The sequence below is a fragment of the Zalophus californianus genome, chromosome 16 (genome assembly GCF_009762305.2).
Source record: "Zalophus californianus isolate mZalCal1 chromosome 16, mZalCal1.pri.v2, whole genome shotgun sequence".
Taxonomy (NCBI): domain Eukaryota; kingdom Metazoa; phylum Chordata; class Mammalia; order Carnivora; family Otariidae; genus Zalophus; species Zalophus californianus.
Window position 1 is genome coordinate 25,504,437 of NC_045610.1, and position 16,529 is coordinate 25,520,965.

At 36.2% G+C, this 16,529-nt stretch overlaps 1 protein-coding gene across 1 annotated transcript in view; it reads left to right on the top strand.

The window, feature by feature from the left end:
• Positions 1 to 16,529, top strand: part of BCAS3 (BCAS3 microtubule associated cell migration factor) — a 598,955-nt gene that overhangs the window by 233,120 nt on the left and 349,306 nt on the right. Inside the window, 1 exon segment of the mRNA XM_027625284.2 lies at positions 3,730 to 3,994. Within this exon segment, the coding sequence (XP_027481085.2) occupies positions 3,730 to 3,994 (265 nt within the window).

Consider the following 16,529-nt stretch of genomic DNA (forward strand, 5'->3'; position numbering starts at 1 on the left):
TTTAGTTTAAACTTCTGTTTCTAACAATCGCCTGGCCTGTACTTGGTTAAATGTTATTTGCCATGATATTTGGTACTGTAGCACTAAACCAGAGATACACTTCCCAGGTAGCTTTCCTGTTTTGTGATGAGAAAATCTTTACTAGAAATATCACTCCAAAATTGAGGTCCAAAAATCATGCAGATGATGTCATCATTTTATTACTAGTTTGCCATTATATATAGTCTTTCTTGTCTTCAATAATGTGGGAAAAACCACCCAACTTGTTTGATAACACAGACAGTTATATCGTTGTGCATTTTTGAGTAGGTCAGTTGTTATCCTCTGTGTTATTTAAAGGATTAAACTCTCTCCGTCCCTTGACAGCTAATATCTTCTCTGTTCATTTAAGTATCCTCATGTGTCCTCCAGGTCATAGAGCAGAATCACTTCTCTAAGTAAGCACTGAGGTGGCATTCCTCCTGCCTTGATACTGATTGTTAGCACCACTTCATATCAGAAGTATTTTTAAAATGAAAGAAAGAAACTTCTTTTCACTGACAGACCAGGAAGCAGTCTTGATTATAAGTGTTTCGGAACAAGGTTTTAGATAATGTGATTTAGTTGCACTGTGGATGGGACATAAATTACTCCATAGGTCTACAGGTGTTTTTTCTTTATATATTTGATTCTGGCTTATGTTAATGCATTTGGTAGTACGATATTAAACTTATCTGGAACTGTTTTTCTTTTCTCCTGCTTCTGCTATTTACGCTTTTTTTTTTTTTTTTTGGCCCACTCCTTGCCTGTCTCTTGCTTTTCCATAAGTCAATTCAGCTGGAAGGCAACTGACTATAGGCCAGCTATGGAGGTAAAACATTTGTGGACTGGCTTTTTATTCATAATTCTAGAACCCCTGGGAGTTAAATTTGTCAGCTTTCAGGAGATTCCTTAATTATAACATTAACGTGTCATTAGGGCATATATCACAGTGATTGAAATGGACAGGCATGCAGTTGAATTTTGGGTTTATCCATGTAGTGATAATTTTGGTCTAGCAATAGTCTAGCAATGAAGTACCTTTCTTGATCTATAAGACTACAATTTCTTTTTTTTTTTATTTCAAAGGTTCTGGGCTCTTTTAAAGACTTATACTTTGATGTGTACTTATAGCTTTTGTTGGTGAAATATTTCTGAAATATCAGTCATGATTTTCATCTGAATTTAAGCTTATTTGAAGATCTAATGTATTGGAAAGTGTGGGCTTCTCTGACCACTGAAGGAGTTTTACTTAGCTCATATTATAATGGTAGCTAATATACCACGGATTCATATATATGGGTATATACATACATACATTTTCTTTTTTTAAATTTATCGATGAGAAAGAGAGAGAGCGAGTGTGCGTGCACACAGAAGGGAGGGGCAGAGGGAGGGGCAGTGAAAATCCCAAGCCAGCATGGAGCCTCGTGGGGCTCGATCCCAATACCCCAAGAGTGGGATAGTCAACTGACTGCACCACCCAGGTGCCCCTACTTGACTTTCTTTTTTAAGGATAAAAGTAAATGGGGACATTTTTGTTCAAGTTGTTATCATTATACTGATATCAAGATGAAAGTAGGAAATTAAGTTTGCTAATTTGAAAATAATGGAACTTCTGTATTCAGCGCCTGTTAAGTGTCATACAAATTAGGGAACTAACTTTCCTTAAATCAAGTCTGTAGCCAACCACTTGTTGTAAATAAAGTTTTCTTTTGAACATAGTTGCACTCATTCATTTACATATTTTCTATGGCTACTTTCACACTAGAAGGACAGAGTTGAGTAGTTATAGCAGAAGATAGAGACTGGATGGCCTGCAAAGTTTGCCAACCACTAGAGATATATGAGTTTTGTGTGTGGGGTGCAGGGGGTAGAGGGGGGTGGGTGAGATTAGGGTGTTTTGATACCTTTTCTCTTCTGCATCCCACCTTTCTCCAGACTCCTATATCCCTGACTAGTGAAGGAACTTTTTCATAGTTTTCCTTCAGCTACCCTTATCCCAACTGCAGATCCACTCCCCTACATTTCACTCCCACAATCATCCTTCCAAAATTGAAATCTTGACTCCCCTATTTCTTAAATAAAATCCAAATACCTCTTGCCCTGGCTTTTGCCAAGTCTGATGGTTTTTTTTTGGATATGCTGAACTACTTGCTCATCATTTCCATCTTCTCTCTATGCATTTATATTTAATGTAGAATATCTGAATATATCTAAATTGGAGTGCCTTCTCTCCTTCTCTGTAAGTATATCCTACATCAAAACTTATTTCCAGAATCCAGGCACTTCCTACACCTCCAACTTCACCATCTCCTTTTTACCTCTCACAGAAACTTCATATATTTCTTCCTTTTTCTTAACCACTGTGCCTGGTATATAAGACAGTTACTTCACTTTGTACTATTACATTCTCACAAATTTCTTACATGTCTTTTTCTCCTGTTAGGCTGTGAGCCTGAAGATTCTTTCTTTCTTTCTTTCTTTCTTTCTTTCTTCTTCTTTTTTTTTTTTTTTTTTTAAATAAAAATCTTATGCACGGAAAAGAACAAGCAGATGTGTGCAGGGTTGTTCCTCCAGACCATGAGACCAAGTCTGGCTCATTCCTCTTACTCTTCCCAAAGATTATTTCTTATTTACCCTCTTTATTTCTAGCGCCTAGCATGGAACCTCATGAATATTTGTTTAGTGAAGGATTGGATTAATAACTTCACCTACATTATATAATGTTTGTTTTTATTTTTACTATTTTATGTTTATTAGGAGGCAAATTAATTTAGAAAAATAAACCTGATTCATATAAATTTTTTGTAGCTCTATAGGGTGAAACTGCCTAGGTCCTGATTTTTGACTTGGCACTCAGTGCTGCAAGAGACAGAATTCTCTGCTTCTAAAATGTATCAAATCCCTGATAGGGAGTTTTTTTTTCCCCTTTAAATTTGTTATTGTTATGTTAATCACCATACATTACATCATTAGTTTTTGATGCAGTGTTCCATGATTCATTGTTTGTGCGTAACACCCAGTGCTCCACGCAGAACGTGCCCTCTTTCATACCCATCACCAGGCTAACCCATCCCCCCACCCCCCTCCCCTCTAGAACCCTCAGTTTGTTTTTCAGAGTCCATTGTCCCTCATGGTTCGTCTCCCCCTCCGATTTTTCCCCCTTCATTCTTCCCCTCCTGCTATCTTCTTTTTTTTTTCTTCTTAACATATATTGTATTATTTGTTTCAGAGGTACCGATCTGTGATTCTTCCAATTTTAGTATATGTGCTGCCGAAGCGAGCACCCGATCTGTGATTCCACAGGCTTGCACAATTCACAGCGCTCACCGTAGCACATACCCTCCCCAATGTCTATCACCCAGCCACCCCCTCCCTCCCACCCCCCACCACTCCAGCAACCCTCAGTTTGTTTCCTGAGATTAAGAATTCCTCATATCAGTGAGGTCATATGGTACATGTCTTTTGATCAATATTCACCATGAAACTCGTCTGTAGAATAAAATTTTTAATTTATAACTTGATATAAGGTAAATTTGCTAACAAGACAAGTATTTCTATTTACATCTGGTGATATGTGTGTGATACTAGATAAATCCAAATGGTTTCTTTTTTTTACCCCTTTTTAAAAAAAATTAAATTCAATTAATTAACATATTAATCCAAATAGTTTCAGTCCTGTTTGTGTTTTTCCCTATCCATTTCTAGGTACAAGACATCTGCTTCAGCCACGACTGTCGCTGGGTTGTGGTTAGTACTCTCCGGGGGACTTCCCATGTTTTCCCCATCAACCCTTATGGTGGCCAGCCTTGCGTTCGAACACATATGTCCCCACGAGTTGTGAATCGTATGAGCCGTTTCCAGAAAAGTGCTGGGCTGGAAGAAATTGAACAAGAACTGACGTCTAAGCAAGGAGGTCGCTGTAGCCCTGTTCCAGGTCTATCAAGTAGCCCTTCTGGATCACCTCTGCATGGTAAACCTAATTTTTTCCTCTCTCCACTGACCCCTACCATCCTTCTCTTATTATCCTTACTTTTTGAGAGACAGAGACACAGCGAGAGGGAACACAAGCAGGGGGAGTGGGAGAGGGAGAAGCAGGTTCCCCGCTGAGCAGGGAGCCCGACGCGGGGCTCAATCCCGGGACCCTGGGATCGTGACCTGAGCCGAAGGCAGACGCTTAACGACTGAGCCACCCAGGCGCCCCTCATTCGAGAACATTCTAAATTTATTAAGTCATTTAATAAATTGAAGCCAACATAGGAATGGTGATCTTGGCCATGCTAACTTTTTTAATATATAAGGCATACTTTGTGTCATATGTATGGAATATGAAGTTCAAGACTATTTTCATAAATTTATAGATTCAATCACATACCTATAGATTTTTTTCCAGAAAACTCTGTCTTATCCAGAGTTGGTACTATAGTTCATTAAGAAATATTCATTGTTGGAGAAGAATAGTCATGAGTTGTGTATTTTAGAGCAGCATTTGCGTTTTATTTTTATTTTTTTTAAAGATTTTATATATTTATCTGACACACAGAGAGAGAGAGAGAGAGAGAGCATAAGCAGGGGGAGAGGGAGAGGTAGAAACAGGCTCCCCGCTGAGCAGGGAACCCGATGCGGGGCTCTATCCCAGGACCCTGGGATCATGACCTGAGCTGAAGGCAGCTGCTTAACTGACCGAGCCACCCAGGCACCCTTTGCGTTTTATTTTAAAATATGTCTTTATGGGATTATGTTTGTGAAATTAATTCATGTTGTTCTGTGTAGGTTTACTTCATTTATTTCCATTGCTCTTACATAGTCCATTGTACAAATATGCTTCTACTTATTTATTTAACTATCCTTTTTACTACTGATGTTGATATGTATTTGACAGGTTTCTGGTGTTGGGTTATTATATGTAGTGATGCAGTGAACATTTTTGCACTTGTTTCTTGTTGCAAATGTGTACTCATTTTTTAATGGAAATGCTGGGAGTGTATGTGAATCTTGACCTTGGAAGATAATACCAGAATAGTTGTACCATTTTATTTCCACTGGAATGACAAAAAATTATTTGTTTACATTAAATGACATTTTTTCTAAAGTGTTGCAGGTTCTCCTTGACAGATGACCAATTTAGGTTTTTAAGAATAAGGAATTTTATAGAGAGAGATTATGATTACTACAGAAATCAATTTTTATTTATTCAGTTGATCGTAAATTTACATAACATAAAATTAACTATTTAGATGTTAACAATTCAATGGCATTTAGTGTGTTCACAATGAACCACCACTTCTAGTTAGTTGCAAAATGTTTTCCTCATCCAAGAAGAAAACCATGTGTTCTTTTTTTTTTTTTAAGATTTCTTTATTTATTTGAATGAGAGAGGGAGAGAGAGCACATGTGTGGTGGGAAGGGATAGAGGGAGAGAGAGAGAGAGAATCTGAAACAGATTCCTCATTGGGTGCAGAGCCCGACGTGGGGCTTGATCTCACGACCCTGAGATCATGACCTGAGCTGAGACCAAGAGTTGGAGGCTTAACTGACTGTGCCACCCAGGTGCCCCCAAACCACATATTCCTTAAGCAGTTACTACCTATTCCTCTCCGCCTAAGCCCCTAGCAACCACCAATCTGCTTTCTGTCTGTGTGGATTTACCTGCTCTAGATATTTCATGTAGCTGCGGTCATACAATATATGATCTTTTGTTTCTGCCTTATATGATGTGGTATGTTTTTGAGGTCCATCCACACTGTAGTATTTATCAGTACTTCATTCCTTTTTATGCCCGAGTAATATTCTACTGTATGTATATACCACAGTTTTAACTATTCTTCCAGTGATGGACATTTGGGTTGTTTCCACCTCTTTACTGTTTTGAATAGTGCTGTTATGAACATGGGTATGCAAGTATTTGTTTGAGTACTTCTGTAGATCTTTTGGCTATATACCCATCCTTATTTGTTTTAGCTTCTGCTTAAACATATATCCTTTTGTAATACCTAATCAATCCTAGATATGTATTTTTTGTAGGAAGTTTTAAGATAGACTGAAAACATATGTAGGAAAATGGATCCTGGGGAGAAATTCTGTAACTCAAAAAAAATTCAAGACTTCTGTTTTCTCTTTAGATGATGCTTTATGCTTTGGCCCCATTATTTTTATAAGAACAGTTGTTATTTATTTTTACTTAATTTAACTAGTGACCCATGATCTTCAAGGTTGAAAATCTTTCAGAATCAGTCCTAGGTGAAAACAGTCATTTAAAAAAGCATTTGGAATTAAAAAAAAAAAAAGCTTAGTAAGCTATGGGATATTTGTATTTTCAGCCATTTGCAAGAAATATTACTTCAGAAATAATTACTTAAACTTTTAGGTATAACTATTTTGTCATATAATTAGCTCATAGTATAGGTTCTTTGAGGACCTTTCTCTTTGTGTTGAGTATTTTTCTCCAATTAAATTTCACCAAACACTTCATGGAGAAAGATTCAGAATGCATGTGTGTTGACCAGAGAACAGATATAATAGTAAAAAATTAGGAAGGATTTTTAGTCCTCACATTTATATATATCCAGAAAGTCTTCTTTTGAGCTTCTTTTTTCTTCCTGTTCTTTCTTCCCTTTTAAGCTTACCACATACCAGGTTTTGTGCTAGGCTTTGGTTATAATGTACACAAAAATTTGAGGTAATCTCTGCTCTCGTGTATTATCTTCTAGTCCAAGGGAAAAGGCAGATACTAAATTTTTGTGAATAAATAATTTTCAGTGTATTTTTGTAGAAGGGTGCGAGGTGCCAGTCAATTAAGGATTTGTCATTTGTGAAAGAACACATAGTTGAAGAGCAATACTTGATTTCTGAGTAAAAATGTATGATTTTCTCTCAGCTTGATGGCTTTCACAGCTCTCTTCCTTTTCTTGCATGAAGCTAACAGAAAGCGTCTCAGAGAAGAGATTATACTGTTTGACAGTACTGCTGTACTTAACAGACCCTTCGAAAGAAGGAATTTCAGGAGGCATTTTCCTCCTGATCACGTGTTAAAATTTTATTATGTTGGAATGTCACCCCATTATTCTGTATAGTATTTCTCATTTTTAAAGCGTAGATATTTAAGTGATGGTCATTTTTCTCCATGTTCTTTTTGTGTTTTACATGTCAAAACAAAATGGGCATTGTTGTTGGTTAGTTCTAAAAATGATGTATTTACAGTTTGTGTGGATAAACAGTCTGATGCTGGTCAAAAACAATGTAAACCTTTGAACAGGGAGGGATTCATCTTGAAAATGAATCATGCTTTGGCGGTATTACCATTGTTTGTGCTCTTTTTAGCAAAGGAAAGGAAACTGTTAAATAACAGTTGATATAGGGATATTTCCTTTTTACTCTCTGGAGTCAATCCAGTTTAGGTTAGGATTATTTTATCTATTTGCCTTTTTTTTTTTTTTTTACTTAACAGAGGATGTTGATTTATTTGAAATATATTCTCTCTAAATATCTCCTTCATTTCCTATCTTGTTGCCTGGACTTTAGTCTCTCTGAGGGTTCTTAACTTAAGATCCATGAATGTGCATAGGGAGAAATTATATCTTTGTGTTTACTATCCTCTAACCAAAATTAAGCATTTCTTTTTATTTTGAATATAGATAACACATGACAGTAATATTAGTTGTATTTGTGACATTGTCACCAATAAAACACATGTTTTCATATCACATTATATTTAAAAAATATATATCTTGGAATGTTTTAAATTACACAACATATTTTGAAATATGCTCATCATTGCTTTGTAGTTATATAATAATATTACTGATTTAAATATTTATTACATATAATACTATAGCAGAACTTAATTTTTAGACTATAATGATGACTATGCTTCTATATATATAAAATTTTTTTTTGTGATTCTATTTATTTTATTCCATGTATTTATAAGTATTATTCTGAAAAGGAGTCCCCAGGCTTTCCCAGACTGTCCAAGTGGTCCTTGACACAAAAATGATTAAGAATACCTGATCATCATTTCTTACCTCATCTGTTTCAGTAGCCTTCAACCTTTTATGACTATCACAAGCATTTCCTTTGTTAATGATAAATATGATCTTCTACTTTTCTGCTTAAAATCTTTCAGTGTCTCATCATTCTTTGAGAATGTTAGAGAAGATCCCACCTTACTTCTAACTTCTTGTCCCACCGTACCTAGTTTTTTGTACCCTTCCCTGAATATGCCACATGTGTTCATTTCTTGGTCCCTTTCCTATTTATATACTTTTCTCTATTTGAAGTAATTATCACCCTCCCCTCCTTGAGTGCCTACTAAAACCCCATTTCATTTTGAGCTAGCTAAAAATACTACTTCATCTCTTAAGCCTCTCTTAAAAATCTCTTGATGTGGTGTCATCTGTATCAGCCTTGATATTGGCACTCTGAAGATACTCTTAACATATTATAATATGTTACTTGCTCATTGACATGCCTGTGTCTCCCAATAGATTGACCTCCGTGAAGATAGGGTCTTTTTCTTGTTTGTATTTTGTATCTTGACACTTGGCGTAGTATTGGTAAAATGTAGACTCTAAGGCTTCGAGCCAAAATTTTCAAACATCTTTAGACGTTCTAATAAAGACAATAGAGATTTAAATCATTACTTGTCAGAATGAAGAGCTTTTCATTCATGGTAACATTGCTTTTCATTTTAACAGCTGTGAGATACATTCATTTATTCAACAACTACTAATTAGTGTTTACTATGTCCAGACACTGTTCCTGAACCCTAGGAATACAGCAGTGAACAAAAGAGGAAAACATCCCTGTTCCCATGAAGTTGACTTTCTAGTGGAGTGATATGAACAATGAACAGAATGGATTGGGAGGTAGTGTTATGTGCTATGGAGCGAAGTAAAGAATGGAAGGAGGATTGCAATTTGAAATTAGAAAGCTTCCTTCAGGCTTTATTGAGATGGTAACATTTGAACAACCATCTGATGGAAGTATGGGAGAAAGTCATGCAGGTATCTGGGGAACAAGTTCAAGGTAGAAGGAACAGCCAGTATAAAATCCCTGCACTGAGGATGTGCCTGAAGTGTTCAAGGAAAGGCAAAGGGGACAGTGTGGCTGAAGCTCAGTGTGCAAGGTGCATACTAGAAGATGAGGTCACAGAGGAAATGTGGTCAGATCATGTCAGCCTCGGACTTTTACTCAGAGTGAGACAGAGAAGCTGTGGAGAGCTTTGAGAAAAAGCCTGTGTTCTAGCAGGATCGGAATGGAGATCTGTATTGAGAATTCATAGTCTTAGCTTGACAAGGGTAGAAGCCTAGTGAGACTGGTTAGGAGAGTATTGCAAAAATCCAGGTGAGAGAAGACAAAGCTTAGACTGAATTGTTTATAATGGAGATTGTGAGTAGTAAATTTTATTCTTGATACATTTTTGATGGTAGGGTCAACAGGATTTCTGGTATATGTTGTGTCGGGTATGAGAGGAGAAGAGTCAGGATGACTGGTAAGGCCTCTGGCCTGAGCAGCTGGAAGGACGGGGTTACCTTCAGGTGAAATGAAGAACACAGTGTGAGAAAGCAGGTTTGGGGATAGGGTCAGGATCAGAAGTTCTGGACATGTTTAGTTTAAGATGTGTCTTTGACGTCCTAGTGATATTAAGTGGATACTTGGTCCTAGAAGCCTGGAGTTTGGTAGAAAGGACCAGGCTGAACATAAATGTTTGGAAGGCATAAGTGAGTATGAAAAAAAAAGAAGATGACGATGTCTCAGGATTGAGCCCTGGGCCTTCCACCAGTAAGTAGCTAGTGACATAGAAGGGAAACCATACATGAGAAATCCTGGAGGCCAAATGAAAAAAAGTTTTTTTCTGAGAAAAGGGAGGGAACCATATGTCAAATTCTGCTGGTAGGTCAATTAAGATAAAGACTGAGAAAAAGATAGAATACCATTAAATTTAGTAACGTAGAGGGCATGTGACTGGGATAAGAGCAGTTTGGTAGAGTTAGGGGCCTGATGGGAGTGGATTTTGGTAGGACAGGAAGAGAGAAATTGGGAAACCAGTATTGATAAGTCTTTCAAGAAGCACTGATATAAAAGGGAGCAAGGAAATGGGGGAAGAGTTGGAGGGGAAAGAGAAGACTGCTTTTGTTTCTTTATAGAATCAGGAAGTGAGGATGGTGGTAGGTATTGGGAGCTTTAAAGAAAAGGGTCAGAAATTTGTCCTCTAGGAGAACAGCATTTCTTCTACCAGTTAGTAAATTTGTGATGAATAAAGAAATCATTTCTTCCACTATTATTTACGCCCCATGCAAATTTAATGACTTGCCTTTGCTTTCCAGCTCCGACACCTTGTTCCTACCCCTGAACTGCTTTCTGCTTATTTCTTCAGGTAAATGATGAATGCATCTGTCAAGCTCAGCTCAGCCTATGATGCACTTTCTCGCTCTTCACATAAAGGGTTTAACTTTATGTGTTTACTCCTTCTGTATGCTCTTTATCTGTACTTATTGGTTACTACTTTCTACCTTTTTTCTTCTTTTTTCAATGATCTCCATTACAAAGTTGTAACTGGCTTGGGGAGGCAGTTAGAAGACCTGGAGTCAGACTACCTGTGATAGACTCTATCCCCCATGACTTCCTAACTCTGTAATCTTGCTTAATATACCCGTGCCTTAATTTTCTATCTATAAAATGGGGGGCTGATATTACCTACCTTTACAGATTTACTGTCCAGATCACAGCAACTTTAAGTAGTGTTTGGTACATAATCAAATCCTCAGTAAAAGATTAGCTGCTATGATTATTGTTATTGATACTGTTTATTATTGAGGGGGTATGCGGGACTGATTCATTTTTCATACTTTGGTGTAGTCCCAAATAAATAATTTGACAGAATAAAAGAATAATTTGACAGAATAAATGAATAAATAAATAATTTGACAGAATAAATGAATAATTCACTGAATAATGAGTAAATGAAATATAATTGTGACTATTATGTAGAGGCTTTTATAGCATTATTGGACTCAGTGTTGATAAGTGGACCTTTTTTAAATTTTATTTATTTATATTATTTTATTTTATTTATTTATATTTTATTTTATTTATTTATATTATTTATTTTATTTATTTACTTGTCAGAGAGAGACAGAGACAGAGAGAGAGAGCACAAGCAGGGGGAGCGGCAGGCAGAGGGAGAAGCAGACTCCCCGCTGAGCAAGGAGCCTGATGTGGGACTCGATCCCAGGACCCTGGGATCATGACATGAGCCGAAGGCAGATGCTTAACTGACTGAGCCACGCAGGCATCCCGATAAGTGGACTTCTAATATTGTTTCAGAAATGAAGGGAGATACCAACACAAACCTGAAAGTACGAGCAGTAGCATTCCTTCTCTTGCATGTGTTTTTGCTCGTTTTAATATCCTACATCAGGAAATACAATTTGATTGATTTATTCACCTATTCTTGAGTCTTTGCATTTCTTTACTTTACAAACTAGTTTTCCAATATAGGTCCAGGAATATGGCATTCATTATGTGATAGGGCTAGCCTTTTTTTTTTTTTTTTTTTAATCCTGCTGTTTCCATTGAGTTAACAGAGGGGTTTTGGATTCACTTCTGCAGTTCTCCAGAGTTTCCGGAAGTGTCTCCTTTCCCATCAACTCATTGTTCCTCAGGAGAGGAGTCCTCTTTGAGTCACAGCTTTTGGCATCTGAATTCCAGATTCTGCTTCTTCCAAATGGAGCTGGCTGATGAGAATGAGACCTCTAGAGGGGCCTCCGAGTTCTTGGACTTGAAGCCTCCAGGTTTTAGTGAAGTGCTTTTAAATAACTGGTAGCATCACTTTTTTTTTTTTAAAGCATCTGTAGGATGCATTCTTTTTACCACTCAGGAATTGTTTATAGCCTTTATTTGATGGTTTTGTAATTACTTGCTTTTGTTGATCAGTAGTTTTCTCGATTCAGACCACATCACAATTGTAAATACAAAACAACCACACATTTCAGCCTTATACAGTTTCACCTACTTAAGACAATCAATAATAATGTGATGTTTCTTGACTTCTCTTTCCACAACACTGTTTACTTGTGGATTGAAGTTTCCATTTGTATGTTTTAATTTTTGCCAAGAAAAATCAATCATGTGCACCGTAGTTCTGCTTTAAATTTTATGCCTCATCTCACACAGAGTATATATACATGGTATATACATGTTAACTGGATGAAACCTTCTTTTCGGCTCTCTTAGTTTACTTACCTGGGTTTTCACTGGTTATGTGGACTTTATTGTTTTAGTTCAGATTGAAGTTTTCATTCTAATTTGTTCTTGTTAGATCTAATAGTGTTCCTAGTGAATTTGTTTTCTTTTAAGTTCTTTTATCATCCTTTTTATGGTGTTGCAAAATTACAATATTATGCTAGTCTTTACCTTTATGTACACCAAAATCGTATGTATTTTAAATATTTTCATGTCACTTCCTATTGTTTCTCAGAGAGAGCAGATGAGTTCTTTAGGGAAAATGGATGGAAAAGAGAGACCTCATAATTAGTACCTTACTGAAAATAAGATGCTTTCATTTCAGAAGCACTAACTGAAGACACCATCTATTAAATAAAGATAGCAAAGTTATTTTAATAGACTATTTTATAGAGCAGTTTTAGGTCATAGCAAAATTGAGAGGGAGATTCAGATAGCATAGTTTTTGAGGTAAATAAAATGACCTGTGGCGTATCTTTCAAAACTCTTATATTGCCATTAAAATAAATGTTAAAAATGTAGTGCTATAAAAACGGATTGAACTCTGCTAGAACATTGTATCTTTTTGTCTATTTCATTTGGAATATGCCACATTGTTTCCCTGTGAAAATTTTCTCTTAAGTGCCACACAAGATGGTTAGCAATTGAAACTAACCTGGAATTTGTTCTTTTGTTTTTTACTGCTCATGAAATACATTCTCTCTCTCTTTTTTAGGTTGGCAAATCAAACTACAGGTTTTTATAGTTTTGCTTTTAAATGGTTAATGAGACATGCCTCTAGAGGGCGATCTTTTCTAAACTTTCCTATGATTGTAATCATGGCAACCCTGGCATGAACCTGGTGTGCTATGGATGTTGATGTCTTAGAACATTTTATAATAACCTGGCTTCCTTTTTATTATGTTTTCTATGATTTATTCCTCAAGGTCTTCTTAGAGAATCAGACTTGTGAAATATATTACTATTAATTAAAATCCATTTTTAGTACTCCATCCAGATACCTAGATTCTATGAATGAATTCAGGTAGTTGAGTGGAGGCAAACTTTTTAATCATTTGAATAAGTGGTGTCTGTATGTTCTAAAAATTCCTTTCTTCGATTCTCTACATATTGCTGTTCTAGGACTTGTTATCTCCATACTTTATGGGACCAGAGTGATTAAACTCTACCATTGAGGCATTATTAGAGTTTATAGTTAATCTCTGTTTCTCTTTTCTACATTGATTGGTGTTTTGTTGTTTTTCTTTACCTATCTAATGTAACTTTTATCAAAGTAATACATTTATTATAAAAATCAAATAAGACCACAATTTTACAATGAAAAATGGCACTCTCTTGCCCTACCCCTCTCCATTCTTAGGTGTCATTCCCCAGAGGCTCCTTCTTTCCATTCTTCGTAGTTTCTTCCTTGCTGTTTTCTTTTTTGCCCCTTTCTGGAAATCATGTTAGTTGGATGATAGATCTCCGACATTGAACCTGTCACTTCCTTTTCTATTTTTCTGTTTGTCTTTTTGTTTTACTTTATGAGAATATCCCCAACTTTGTCTTCTAACCTTGTTGTATTTTTATTTCTGCAACATATTTTAGAATATCCTTTTCTCCAAATGATTTTTTTTCTTATCACAGCCATGTCTTTTTTTATAGATGGAATATTCTTTATCTCTCTGAGATATAGATACAGTTTTGGAGGCATTTTTTTTGCTTCTTGCATTATCTCTATTTCATATGAGTTCCTTTTTCAGTTTTTTTGTTATGATCATTATTTTTCCTATTAGGACAGTGGTCCTCAACCCTGATTGTACATTATAATTTACTCCGGGTAGATTTATAAAGTACTGATGCCTAGGCCCAGCCTCAGACTGATTAATCCAAAATATCAACCTGAACGTCTAGGAATCCTTGGCAATCGTTCTGTTTTTTGGTTTTTTTTTTTTTTTTTTTGGACTTGGTGATCATTCTTATTTTTATTTTATTATTGAAATGTTATTATTTATTAATTTACTTCATTATTTTATTTTTATTCAGCCAATCACCACATCCATACCAAAGAGCTGATTGATTGGGAGTTCTTTGAGCATGAGTAGGTCATGCCAGCTTCTAGCTCCCACTGATCCCTCAGGTGGGACTGGCAGTTGTATTAGGGAATCCCCAGTCAGTAGTATTTGCAGATCTTTTCACTTAGACTGGTCAGTTTTCCCAGAAAGGAATCTTCTGTTTGGGGTGGGCTTGGGGGGGGGGGGTGGAGACTTTCTGACAATCAACCTAGAAGTCAGTTTTCAGGGAGTTGAGGGAGTTCTTTTACTTCAGTCTAGTGATTAGTATAACAAGAGGATTTGAAATACCCATTTGCATGTTACCATTGCCTTACTTTTCCAGTCAGGAAGACAATTAAGTAAGAAATTCTGGCTCAGATTCCATTGAAACATTTTTTTTCAAAATTTGGTTTTAGAAAAAAATGGAGATGGAGAAGAGAGTAGAAATTAGGCTTCTTAGGATACATAATGACCAGTGTCTGAATGATTGACCCAAATAAACAGACTTAGAAATTTATCAGAGTTGGGAGTAGCAGCCGTGAGTACTCTTGAACTTAAAATCTGAGCAGGAAATAAAAATCTGATTGCTGGCCCATAGTTTATAAGCTACAAAAGGGTAGGGAGAGTGGGGTTAGGGCTGTGGCAGGGTTACACATACTGAGAAATAGAAACTATTATGGTTCTTAGCATAATAGTTCTTAGCATAAAATGATGCTTAGAATTTGGAGGAGGATGAGAAAAGGAAAGGGATTTAAGGTTCATTGAAAGAGTTATTAACATTGGATGATGTGTTTTTGCAGGTGAGAATATTGAAGCTAGAATGAGGCACAGGAGTGAAACTATTTCCGAATGGATAGACTGGAATTAATGTGGGCATTGTTGTTGTTGGCAGCTTCAGAAGAGACAGGCTATTCCATTTTCATCCTTAGTAGGGAATGCTTAATGAATGTTCAATAATATTTCACCCTTGCCTAATTTTGGAGTGGATTGAAGTGTGTCCTCATTTGATAAAATCATGGATAAGAGAAAATATAAAATGACAGTACTGTGAATATGGTTTTTGGAAATGATCCAGCTGATTAAGAAAAAGTGTTTCTGCTAAGGCAGGAGAATTACAGGGAAGGATATGGTGCCCGGATATGGTCATAGTATCACTCTTCTTTGTGGTTCTCACCCTCAAAGACTTTCTATCAAGGGAGTTTTTATGTACACAGATAAATTCCTGGTCTTGCTTTTGGAAAAATAAGTTTTGAAGACAAGGACTTGAACAGTTTATTAACACTTACATGGTGTACTTTGGGTTATTATTATTTTTTTTTTGGGTGAACTGTTCTTTCACAAATTGTTGATAATTTAGGCAGCTAAATTGGGTATGGGTTTCCTGTTTTCTTCTTGAGCAGGACATGTAAGCATATTTTGATAGAAAGATATTTAAATGTTTTTAAGCTGGAAATAAAATATATGTGAATATAAAAGGTTTTATCTTCCCTGCTGTCAAAAATGCTGACTTGGCCCTTTTGCACTGTACTCCCAACTTTGTATGGTTGTTAAAATCTGTTGCTCTTTCCCATCTGAAGGAAATGCATCTTTGACACTTCTCATGACCTGAGTCATGATGCTGAAATAGAGCCAGAAAATATCCTTAACAGTCATGGGTAAAAAGAAGGAAAGCTTCTGTGTGGTGGGGGTGGGGAACGGGAAGGACGTTGTAGGGAGAAGGGCATCTTTGCTATTGATATTCCAGTTTACATCTTTTTGATTATTAGGAAAGTTGCTTACATTTTACTACTATGCTGTCAACAGAAAATACTTTGACTTGTATTTAATTTTTCCTGAAGTATACGATGTTTATTTGAAAAAGGCAAGTTTTGCAAATGTTGAATTAAGTCATTTTGAATCCTCCAGGTCTGAAACAAATGCTTCTTAAATCTTGCAACTTATTTAATATTTTGTCTTGTTTTGTGTTTGTTTTTATTTCAGAGCCAACTCCCAATTCTTCCACATGCTATATGTTCAACAGTTTCAGTAATAAAGTTGTATTTGTTGAATGATGCAGATAAGTTTATGTATTTTTTTTTCCTTTGGATAACGAAGTTCATCCTTCTGTTTGCTGACATGATGCAAAATTCATTGTGAGATAAGGAGGGGGGATATGGGCGTAGTATATTTTCAAAAGAATTTCAGTGAGGATTTATTTATACTGTGGGAAATTCATGGCACCCCAAATTT